The sequence below is a fragment of the Drosophila hydei genome, unplaced genomic scaffold (assembly GCF_003285905.1).
Source record: "Drosophila hydei strain 15085-1641.00,03,60 unplaced genomic scaffold, DhydRS2 tig00000237-arrow-arrow-pilon, whole genome shotgun sequence".
NCBI lineage: Eukaryota > Metazoa > Arthropoda > Insecta > Diptera > Drosophilidae > Drosophila > Drosophila hydei.
Genome location: NW_022045691.1, coordinates 1,369,748 through 1,381,206, shown reverse-complemented (window position 1 = coordinate 1,381,206; position 11,459 = coordinate 1,369,748). Strand labels below are relative to the sequence as shown.

At 39.2% G+C, this 11,459-nt stretch overlaps 2 protein-coding genes across 3 annotated transcripts; both read right to left on the bottom strand.

Annotated features, from left to right (window-relative positions):
• Window positions 1-2,245: 2,245 nt before the first annotated feature.
• On the bottom strand, window positions 2,246-3,907 carry LOC111605127 (casein kinase I-like). Its single transcript, XM_023323486.2, has 3 exons — window positions 3,539-3,907; window positions 2,615-3,389; window positions 2,246-2,510 (listed from the first exon to the last, which is right to left on the bottom strand). Exons 1-3 carry the CDS (start codon window positions 3,615-3,617, stop codon window positions 2,333-2,335), a joined length of 1,032 nt encoding a protein of 343 aa, XP_023179254.1. The 5' UTR covers window positions 3,618-3,907; the 3' UTR covers window positions 2,246-2,332.
• Window positions 3,908-4,850: 943 nt separating this feature from the next.
• On the bottom strand, window positions 4,851-8,877 carry LOC111605119 (DNA topoisomerase 3-beta). 2 transcript variants are annotated; one of them, XM_023323473.2, is made up of 6 exons: window positions 8,633-8,877; window positions 8,383-8,577; window positions 7,395-8,139; window positions 6,269-7,319; window positions 5,315-5,708; window positions 4,851-5,250 (listed from the first exon to the last, which is right to left on the bottom strand). In XM_023323473.2, the coding sequence occupies exons 2-6, from the start codon at window positions 8,471-8,473 to the stop codon at window positions 4,949-4,951; spliced, it is 2,583 nt and encodes an 860-aa protein (XP_023179241.1). In that variant the 5' UTR covers window positions 8,474-8,577; window positions 8,633-8,877; the 3' UTR covers window positions 4,851-4,948. The 2 variants fall into 2 exon arrangements, with proteins under 2 accessions (XP_023179241.1, XP_023179240.1); XM_023323472.2 differs by having other exon boundaries at window positions 8,383-8,877.
• Window positions 8,878-11,459: the final 2,582 nt, after the last annotated feature.

Here is an 11,459-nt window from a genome sequence, read left to right as displayed (position 1 = left end):
GTAAAGCATTATTTCTACCTATTACTAGCCCAATTTTGTCGTGCAATTTTTCGTGTTATCCGGCGTTGCTCGGTCTTTCATATGTGCTCTATGTGGAAGCTTTTAACTATAAGCATCACAATTTAGTATATATACTTCTTTTTCTTTCTTTTGTAATTTTACTTTTAACATTTTAGTCAATCAATTAAATCATCAATCAATCGGTCAGGCAATCATTCTAAAAGTCCTCAGAGATTCGAAATCTGAGTCTAGAAACTGTTAAATTGATCAATCAGACTGCAAGTCAATCAAGCTATCAATCAGTCCATCAATCAATCTTACGGGCTCAGAAGTAGAGATTCGAAATTTGCTATACATAGTAAATCGTAGAATAGGAATCAATGAATCAAAAGGCCAATCAATCATGTAATCAATCCATCTATCCGTCAATCAATATTAAATGCTTCATGTGAGGTGATATTTCGTATAACTGTAATTGCAGTTAGTCTCTAACTGACGAAGTAATCAATCACATAGACAATCAATCAATCAATCAATCAATCAAAAAGGTTGTGCAATGAGATTCTAGATTGCAGTTGCTCAGTTAGCTGGTAAGTCAATCAATCACCCCGCCCGTCAATCAATCAGTAATGCTGTTAGTCAATCAATCAATCAATCTGTCATCCTTTCTCTTCCAACTTACCCAAATCGAGCTTTTTCCATCGAGCATTCAAAAAACAATTAGAAAATATTTCGTGCATTTTGTTGGGGATTTTTTTTGTTTTTAGTTTTTTTTGTATTTTTTTGTCGTTTGTTTTTATTTGTAAACTTTTCTCATAATAATAGATTACAATATTACAATTGTTTGTTATATTACATACTCGTATGCTTAATGAATAAATTTTTAATTTTATTTATTCATAATTTATATATATTTTTTTAAATTTTTTAATTACTCTTTATTATTATTTTTTTTTATATTATTGATCTTGCCAAAAAAAAATGAGAAAAGCATGAAAATTGATCAATTTAATGAAATTATAATTTGCGCAGTTTTGTGTTTATTATTTAGCAATGTTTTTAATGTTTTCTTCATTTTGTTTTAGGGTTACAATTGGTTTAACATAGGGGAAGAATTAATATATGTATATATATATGTGTGTGTGTATATATATATTTAAATATATTTTTGCTGCTATTTTTGTTAAAACGAAGAATTTTTTGTGCTCGTCAGTGACGACTTTAGAAAAGAAGGTAAACTTCGAAAAAAAAAAAATAATAATAATAAGAAAAGAAAATAGAAAAAGGAAAGAAAAACTCGATGCAATGTCAAATATGGGGTGTGGGGATGTTGGGTGGGGAGTGGTAATTGTGAGTGGTAATTGTGCACCTGATTTTATGTACTTTAATACAAATTTTTTTCTTCTTCCTTTTTGTTGTTATTTTTTTGTAACTTAAGCGAATGAAAGGGGTATAAAAAACACATTTTCCGCGCTTCAAATTTGTTTGTGTTAGCTAATACAACTAATTGTGTGTGTATGTGAGTGTTTATGATAGAATATATACTATATATGTGTATATATATATATATATATATATATATATATATATATACTATATATGTATACATATATATATATATATATATATACACATATATATATATGAATATGTATATATGTCTGCTCTGGATCTAGTCTGATAACAGACCTAACTATTGCATTGATAACAACTATATAGAACGTATATATATAAATATACATACATATATATATATATATATGTATATATATATACATGTATATATATGTATACATATATATATATAAATGTACATATATATATATATGTGTGTGCATTGCAGGAGCTTAGTCCTGATAGGGAAACAGAGTAGGGGGAGGTCTCTATCTGTGTGTGTGTGTGTGTGTGTGTAACATTAAATTCTATATACATATAATAGCTGCTGCCCTTGCACTTGTTATAAAAATAAATTATATATATATTTATATATGTATATATATATTTATATAAGTATATATATACTATATATTTATATATATATATATACATATATACATATATATATATGTATATGTATATATAAATTGTTTTTGTTGTTGTTGTTGTTATATATGCATATCTCTCATCAACTTATCCTGGTTAGCTCGTCCTGCAATGCAGCCAGTGCCGTTTTATCTTCTGCTTATCCTTTTGCTTTCTTCTTCTTGTTGTTGTTGTTTTTGTTTATTCGATTATAGTTTTTTTTTTGCTTTATTTGTTGTTATTGTTATTTTTATTCTTATTTGTTGTTGATTTTATTGTTGTTATTATAACTGCTCTGAGCGAGCACCGTTTAGTCAGCCAATGTGTTTGGCTTGCTGCCGCTCTGCTTCTCCTTGTCACGTTCGGCACGCTGCTCCGGCGTCAGCATATTGTCGGCGCTCTGCTGCTGATTTTGATGGGTTTTTTGCTTTAGCATTGTCCAGTCATAGATGTAGTCATATTGATGGTTCAGCGTGCGGAACAAAATGCTGTTAAATCAAACAAATCAAATCAATTAAAGCTTTGCATAGACAGAGCGACACAGAGCGAGAGAGTGAAAGTGGGAGCGAGAGCGAGTTTGGCAATCACTTACCGGAACAGTTGACGCAAATACATGTAGTCGGGCGCCTCCTCGAAGCGCAAACTGCGACAGTAATTCAAATACATTGAGAACTCAGCCGGATAGCCCTTGCAGAGCACCTCAATGGGCGTGGACATTTTCTTCTCAGAGATTTTATCATATTTCTGCTTTTTGTTGGTCGCCTTCATGCCCTGCCAGGGCAGGACGCCTCGATTGAAGTACATCATCACATAGCCCAGGGACTCCATGTCGTCGCGACGGGACTGCTCGATGCCAACGTGAGCATTGATCGATGCATAGCGGGCCGTACCTGTTAGATTCTTCTCCTCGCGATAGGGTATATGGATGCGCCTGTGAGGATCACGGAATTTCTTGGCCAGCCCAAAGTCGATGAGGAACAGCTTGTTGCAGTGCCGCCCGATCCCCATGAGAAAGTTGTCAGGTTTGATGTCGCGATGAATGAAGCACTTATTGTGCACATACTCCAAGCGGCCGATCATCTGGTCGACCAGCATCAACACCGTCTTAATTGTAAAGTGACGTGTGCAAAAGTTGAATAGATCCTCTAGCGAGGGTCCCAGTAGATCCATAACTAATATATTGAAGTTCTTCTCATTGCCATAGTAGCGAATACGTGGTATGCCAACTCCTCCGCTGAGAACGCGATAGAGCTTGTACTCGTAGAGCAGCTGCGGATGGCGGGCATTGGTTGACTCCATTTTGATCGCCACCTCCTCGCCGCATTGCATGCTCATGCCCAGATAGATGTCGCCAAAGGAGCCACTTCCTAAAGTCAAATTTCTCAATTTACAAAGCACAAATCACAGAAGCACAAATACACTAAATCACAAATCCAGGCGAGCTGCATTTGGCCCTGACCCTCGAAAAATGGGGTAATTGCTGCTAAATGGCAAATGGATGGTTGGCTGCACTTACCTATTTTGCGTATGATTCTGTATTTTTCGCCCACGACTATCCCTGAACGATGGTTCGTCAACTTGATGAGCTTGTCCATTGCAAACGTTGTTGGCTAAGCTGCTCGAGGGGTTAGGGGGACGACGACGGCTGGCAATATTGGTTTTATGAAAATTTGTAACAAACTGATTTGTGTGTAACGTGCGCGTGCTATTTATTTGTACACTGGCTGTACTGTTTGGGTCGCAGTATGCCTTTGCCTGCGCGCTGTTCAATACGTCTGCTGTTGCTTTTTACTATCTGTCGAAATCTTAATAAATTTCTTTAGACAAGAGCAACGTTAGTGATGGGGCTGAGCGACAATAACAGACGGACACAAACAGCTGTTATCGGCAACGACCTTGCGTTCCGCGAGTTATCGCACAATGAATTTGCATATGCAACGGCCAAATTCATCGTTTATACACGGAACGCATATCGATGTGTGTCTATGCTTGTGCAGATGTTAAACGTTTGGGTGCTTGACGTTAAACATTTTAAAATTTGCCAACAAATTAAGTTGCTTAGTTGCAGTAGATAATAATTGTTGCTTTAAGTATTGTATTATTTATTGCAATTTTATGCGCGACACTTAATAATAAATAGTCGCTTAAGCAGGCGATATATCGATATATTCCTTAGTCACCTGCAATTGATTTGAACCCTTGCTTTATAATGAAGTTGAAATTAAATATGTCGTATCTGAATAAGCTTGTAGCTTATATTTATGTAAATCTAATAAATGTACATCTTGGCGTAATATTCTAGCAAAGTGGCGACATACATAGAAATTTCATTAGATACTGCTAAATAATCGTTTACGACGATCTGCGCGATCGATACTTTTTTTAGAATATGAAGGCATTTTCATTTGGTAAATATTAGATTTAAATAAACTGCTTACCAATTCATAAATGTGGATATAATTAAAATGCACTCAAAATAAATGTCGGAATGCTTAATTATGAGTAGAAAACCCAAACAGTAATAATTTGAAGCCTTGAAAGGTTTGCATTGTAAACGTTTGGGGGGCGTTAACCTAATAAATATCGATATTTGTCAACTGACAAATTCAATAAATACTTTAAAACTTAGGCTGTAATCAAAACAAATATTTGCAGTGTGTCTATAATTTATAGCAGTTTCATTCCTACTGATCACCAATTCTATCAATGATATTTGTTGATATCTACGTTAGGTGGAAATATTGACATTTCTCAACACTGTCTTTGGCGAGAAGGCGCTTAACCCTTAAGTTTTGCACTGGGACGAAAGAGAAAATCCTAAATTGCAATTATATTTATACAAATTTTGTTTATTTACTGCCAAGTCTAGATTTCTAGATTAGTTAAATGCAATTTGAATTAGAGGCCAGTATTGGGCAGTGCTTGATCAAACGAAATATGCAGCCAATTGTGCCATTTTATCCTTTGGCGGGCGGCCACCATGGCGTCCGCCACGTGCATTGCCAGCGCCCGGGCCGCTAGCAGCGCCTCCGCCGCCACCGCCACGAGAGGCGCCGCCACTGCGCACCTGACGCGAGGCGACCGCACGATGTTTTTCAACCAGGTGGGCAAATTCACTAGAACAAAAAATGCAGCCGCTTTTCTCCTCGCTGCCATCCTTGAATTTCGATTTATCCGATTTGTAGACCACGTTGACCAGTTGTGCGCCACAATCGCTGCACTTGCTCTCTGATAAGAAAGGATCACAATTATATTTGTATTTAAGTACAGATCGATTTCGTTAATCGCTCACCTTCTACTGTTATTTTGGTGGCACCTTTGAAGCAATTGATGATCACATCACAGCGATTGCAGCCCAGCTTCCAGGTGGGCGATAGCGTGCTATCGAGTACCAATACGCCCGTCTCGCACTCCACACAGCCGGATATGCCCAGCGTGTTCAGCGAATGCGGGCAGGTGGGATGCGTACAGGTGTTGCAGCCGCCGAATTTCGGCATATCCCTGAAAGGCGGATGATTGTAGCAATACGGGCAGAAGGGAAACGAACGACCCTTCACACCTGTCGAAAATGCCAGCAGACCAAAGTCATCCAGCGGACATTTGAATTCACGATACACCTTAACATTACCATTGGGCAGCGTATAGTTCTCGTCGCAGTGCGAGCAGTACAAACGAGCCGGCTTTGTCTGCGAAAGAGATGGCAATAATAGAATTACTCATAACTCCATTCAAAATTCGGTATACTATATCCAAATTAGGTTAATTATGGATGTAGTTAGCCAGTTAACAGCATATTAGGTTATCTGTTAACAGATACAGATATATACCTAGATATCGTTGCCTATATCTCTATGCCTCTCACTCTTCATTCTATATTCATAATTTCATGTTTCATATATGGTTAATTATGTCTATGTCTATAGATGAATCCATTTATAGTAAGGCTTATTATTGTTGTGTGAATATTTTGTTAATTATCTATCTATCATCTACAAATCAATATATCTATTCATATATACATGTCTCTCTCTATTTATATCTCAACACATTTCTTTACCTTTCGCTTATTTGATATGTGTTCTATCTCTCTCTATCTCTATTTATATCAACTCTCTCTTTCTTATAACTCTCTCTGTCTCTCTCATTCTCTTCATGCTTGTGTCTCTAACTGCTTACACCTTTCTATATAGATATATAAACATATCTTTTTCTACATCTATTTCTATATGCATGCATATCTATATACCTGTATATACTTCATGTATCTTCGACATTTGCCGCATCGTGAATGCGCCTTTCCCGACTCGGCCAGCGGCGAAAAGGATGACTCGAAGAGCATATCCATGCTGGCAATGTTTTGTACAAAGTACATGAACTTCAGCTTAAAGATTTTGATGGCATGTCGCAGGACATCATTGAAGTCCGCCGATCCTTTGGCAATGAGCGTAAGCATGCGTTCCACTTCGGATCGCATCGTGGGCAGCACCAATTCCGGATCGATCTTCTGATAGCCATGCACCAGAACAATGCCCAATGTCGTCGGTATCAGCTTTCTGCCACTCTCGATCTTCACATAGTTGCGCTGACAGATGTTGTTGATGTGCACGGGTATGGAGGCATCGGTGCCGATGCCATGCTGCTCCATTAACGTTATCAATTCTGCTTCCGTCAGATAGTCGGGCGGGCCGGTTTGGCTTTCGGCCAGGCGCACATCATTAATGGCCACCTGTGTGCCCTGGACGAACGGCGGCATTGCCTCGTCTTTGCCAAAGGCTTGCCAGGTCATAACTTTCGTGAAGCCCGCATCCAGCAGAACATTCGCTGTGCATGTGAACGACTCGAGGCCAACTTTCAGCTTGGCCGTCGTCGTGCGGTATTTCAGATCACGCGATATGGTGCCCATAAAGTGACGGCAAATGAATTCGTAAACCCGCCAGGTATCCCGATCGAAATCGTTGCGCTGGCCCAGCTTCATGGGCGTTATCGGCGGATGATCGCCCGCATCCTTGCCCTTGCGTGGCGTTTGAAAATCGCTCGAAATAGCGCGCGCCTCGTCGCCAAAATCGCCCGATGGCTGCAGCACCCGTAGCACGGCATGCAAATCAAAATTCTCCGGATACTGATTGGTCTCTGTGCGCGGATAACTGATATAGCCCTGAGTATATAGACGTTCCGCAATTTGCATGGCCTGAAAGGGACCAATGCCCAAACCGGAGCTGCAAATTCTCATCAGCTCGACGGTGTTCAAGGCCTGTGGCTTGCTCTTGAATGACTCCTTGCTGCTTACGCTCTCCACACTACAAGACAAAGACAGTAAGAGAGAGAAAGGTTATGTGAGAAATAGAATGGAAGATAGTTAAAGTTTTATTTACGTCGCCTCCTTGTGCTCCTTGACACGGTTCAGCAGCATGATGGCAATGTCCTTTTTGAAGACACGTCCACGCGCCCACTCGAGCGTATATTCCGGCTGACCAGCCATCAATTGCAAATACCAAAAAGTTTCGGGCTTAAACAATTGTATATCGTCGTGTCGCTTCACACAGAAGCCCAATGTTGGCGTCTGACATGGGCCATAGGAGATGAGCGATGAGTCCAGATCGCCGTAGCGACCTTGAAAGAACTTCGTTTGGAACCGTGTAAAGGCGCAGCCAATACGCAAATCCAATTCCTGTCGTGCATCGACAGATTTGGCCTCGTTCTCATTAGGATGCCCCAGCGACTCCATTGCACCCTTGATATCCTTGTCCGTAATAGCTGAGAAATGTGCTCGATATGTCACATTTCGACTGTACACGTTGTGTATGACATGCTGCACTGCGTCCATCACCTCGAAGCATATGTTTTCGCCCTCTTTGTCACAATCGAGCCACAAGACAAGGTAATCGCAGCCACGCGCCTCATGTGACAGAAACGAACGCATCTGCTGCTTGGGATTGCATTCCTTTTTCTCCGTTGGACAGCGGAACAATTCCACCGGATCCACTTTATCCCATGAGGTATATTTGCTAATGAAATCGAGCGACATCACATGGCCGCAAACCGAGGTCATGCGAAAATGTACATTGCCCTCGTTGCGAAAGTGTCCGGTCCATTCGTGAGTGGAGCAACCGTTGGTCCCTGTTTAAGAATAATATATATGCCTATTAATATATACAGCTATATAGATAAGCAGATGATTGGATTGTTAGACGTTAGAGAAGTTTAGCAACACATATTAAAGCTTCGAAATTTTTAATTCAAGAACTGAACTGAATTGAATTTTAATAGCTTAAAGCTTTGCCATGCTCTTCAGTCGGTCAATTTATGTACATCATATCAATGAAATTAACAGTTATATTGTTATTGTTTATCGTCTCTAACCTCGCTTTGTTGTGCAGCGTCCGTTGGAGAGAATGCCGGCGAGGGAGGCAGCCAGCGAAGGCTTCTCGGCCACCATCAGAACGTTCTTCATGGCCTAAATGTGTTGATGATGACACCTATTACTACTACTGCTGCTGTTGCTGCTCCACCTCCTCCTCTCACTCTCTGTCTCTCTCTCTCTCTCGCTCGCTGTCTCTGCACAATGGGAGATGATTCTTGTTTTTAGCGACACTTTCATAGATTAACCTACATATGTATGCGTATATGCGTTTCTATGTGTGTGTGGGGAAGCTGCTGCCGGTCTTTTTCCCTTTCGGTTGCGTTCCTTTGAATTCGAATATTGCCACGCCTTATTGCCCTTAATTGCAATACGCGTTAAAACGGCGCGTTCAGTTTGAATACACTGATTATATATTTGGTAAATAAATATTAACGTTGAATATATTTGCCAAAGAAACCGTGTAGCCAAATCTGGTGTTAGTGATGTGTACACAATAAAAGAAACACTGAAATTAGGGATGTGCCGTATCGATAGTTCTAGCTTTATGCGATGAGTCGATTAATGCACGGCAGTTTCCTATGTTTACATATCGATCTTCAAGCTCTTTTTCGGTATTAGGCAATACGAAATTAGATTTAGTTAATTTTAGTTAAATATTAAATATTTTTATTAGTAATTAATTATCAATAAAAAATTTATTTTGTCTTCTATATAAAATATTTAAAAGTAAGTGGTTAATTGTGAATTCAAACCAACATCCATGTTTGATTGAAAACTTAAGTACAAATAATTTATAAATTATTGTAACTAAGCCGTGATTGTGTTTGTCAATCTTCAATTTCCATAATTGAAAAATTGTTATTGAAATAATCAAAGAGTTTGCCAACACTGCCGTTGAACAATTTAAAATCACGCGCCAAGTATGGCAACGCTGCCACAGAAACATCCACCCAGCGCACCGAGAGCCGTCTCCCACACAAACACCAAAGCCTCTATACACACGCACACACACCCAAAAATACACGCACGCAGACACTTGCTCAGCCGACTTGCGATGCAGGCAGCGCAGCCACCGCTACAAAGCCCGATGCTCAGTCGAGTTTTGGCCGTGAACGTGTTCAGTTGCGTGTCGCAGTCTCATCGTCGTCCGTTTTCTGTTTTGCCGCTGTGCTTGTCCGTCGCGGTCGTCGTCACCGTCGTGTATGTTTACGTTTGTGTGTGTGTGCGTCTGCGTCTGAGTGTACGTTTTTTGTTGTTTTTTTGTTGTTGTATGTTTGTGTTATTTTTTTTGGCGACGGTTAGCAAAATAATTTTGAACGCAGCTACATATTTATAAATATATGAAAGCACACATACACAGATATATATGTTTAAATGTTGTATAAGAAAAGTTCGTGTCTTTAATATATATTAACAAACACACACTTTTTTTTTGGCCAAGAAATGAGCAGCAAAGCGTAGCGTAGCGCAGCAGCAGCCGTAGCCGCAGCAGTAAAGTAAAAGCAGAAATTGAGAGTTGTTTTTGTCGCAACAATAAAAGCAACAGCAATAACAACACCTACGCAACACTGGCAACACCGGCAGCATAAACCTTTTTTGTTTGTTGTCGCCGCACCACTGCTTCCCCCTCCTTCTATGCATGCCGTCGCTTTCTTTTGCGTGCCAATGCACTGCCTCCCCCTCGCACTAAAGCGCGCTCTGTTGGCGCCGTTTTGCAATAGTCTCTCATTTTCTACTTCTTGTTGGTTTTTTTTTCTATTAGAAAAAACTTTTTGTTGTAATTTCTCCAGTGTTTGTGAATGAATTTGAAAAACATGAGCGGAAATTGTTGGGCATAAGCAAAAAAAATTTATATATATATATGTATATATGAACATATATATATATATAATATATATATATATATATATATATATATATATATATATATATATGTTCATATATATATAAATAAATATATATGTACATATATATATTCAAATTGTGGTTAGAAACTTGTCCCGAATTCGGTTGAAAACAAAATTTACCCAAAAAAAAACTCGTTTTTTGAGCTTTGCGTTGTTTTTGTTTACTTGCTGTTTCTCAAGCTTTAACGTTGATTAGCTATGGCTGAATTTGTTGTTGCTGTTCTATTAATGAACAGAACAATGGCTCAAGCTTAGCTTGGATATTTTTCTCTCTCTCTTTCCTGCATTGTCTATTCTGCGAGAGCGAGTGTAAAATCTGCCATCATTGACGGCTTGTTCTGCTTCTTCATATTTTACTACTTGTGCTTGATTCTCTCTTGCTCTCTGACTCTCGCTCAGCTGCAGCTCTGCAACAAAGTTGAAGGCCTTTTTTGCATACGGCAATGTTATTAACAACCAATAACAACAATAGCTCGACCCTAGGCAGCTTTAACGTAAAAACCAAAAAAATTCAGGTTTTTGTAAAAGTTGTTGATTTCTTTTTATTGGTATTCACAATAAATACGCACACACCGACGCACGCACGAATATGCATACATTTTTCGTATTTATGTTTCAGTTTCTGAGCTTTTGCAATGTGACGCCATCTCTGCTCTGTGGAAACTGACAAAATTTTAATGCACTAACATTAAAAAAAAGAAATACCAATAAAAAAATCGAAAGCTTGGCCAACAAACAGAAACAAAACCGTTGGCGCAGGCGCCGCCGCAGCCCCATAACGCACATTGCAAGAAGAAGCACAGAGACATAAAGGGGCAACAAGCGAACGAGTGAGCGAGCGAGCGCTATTGATCAACAGCAAAAGCTGCGCTGAGCTCGGCTTGAAAGCTGCTCATATACAAGCTAACACACACACACGCATACACAAATACCTTACTCACACGCTCACACACACACGTGTTTGCTTGTCTAGTTGGCGCTCTCGCGCTCGCATATATATTTTGTATGCGTTGTAAATGCATAACTCTCTCTCTCTCTCTCTCTCTTTCTCACCATCTCTAATATTTACTCTCTCGTAGAATGACGCGAGGAAAGTTTATACAAAAATAATTCAGTTGAAGTTGCAAAACAAACAAAACAAAAAAGGAAAAGAAAAGAAAACAAAAACA

Bases quoted from the DNA above. Each gene is read 5' to 3' on its own strand.
- LOC111605127 (XM_023323486.2), bottom strand. From the start codon at position 3,617: ATGGACAAGCTCATCAAGTTGACGAACCATCGTTCAGGGATAGTCGTG. The intron at 3,390-3,538 runs GTAAGTGCAGCC...ATTTGACTTTAG, and splicing joins CAGAATCATACGCAAAATAG to GAAGTGGCTCCTTTGGCGAC. The intron at 2,511-2,614 runs GTAAGTGATTGC...TTGATTTAACAG, and splicing joins TATTTGCGTCAACTGTTCCG to CATTTTGTTCCGCACGCTGA.
- LOC111605119 (XM_023323472.2), bottom strand. From the start codon at position 8,473: ATGAAGAACGTTCTGATGGTGGCCGAGAAGCCTTCGCTGGCTGCCTCC. The intron at 7,320-7,394 runs GTAAATAAAACT...TTTGTCTTGTAG, and splicing joins AAGGAGCACAAGGAGGCGAC to TGTGGAGAGCGTAAGCAGCA. The intron at 5,709-6,268 runs GTATATAGATAT...TCTCTTTCGCAG, and splicing joins GATACATGAAGTATATACAG to ACAAAGCCGGCTCGTTTGTA.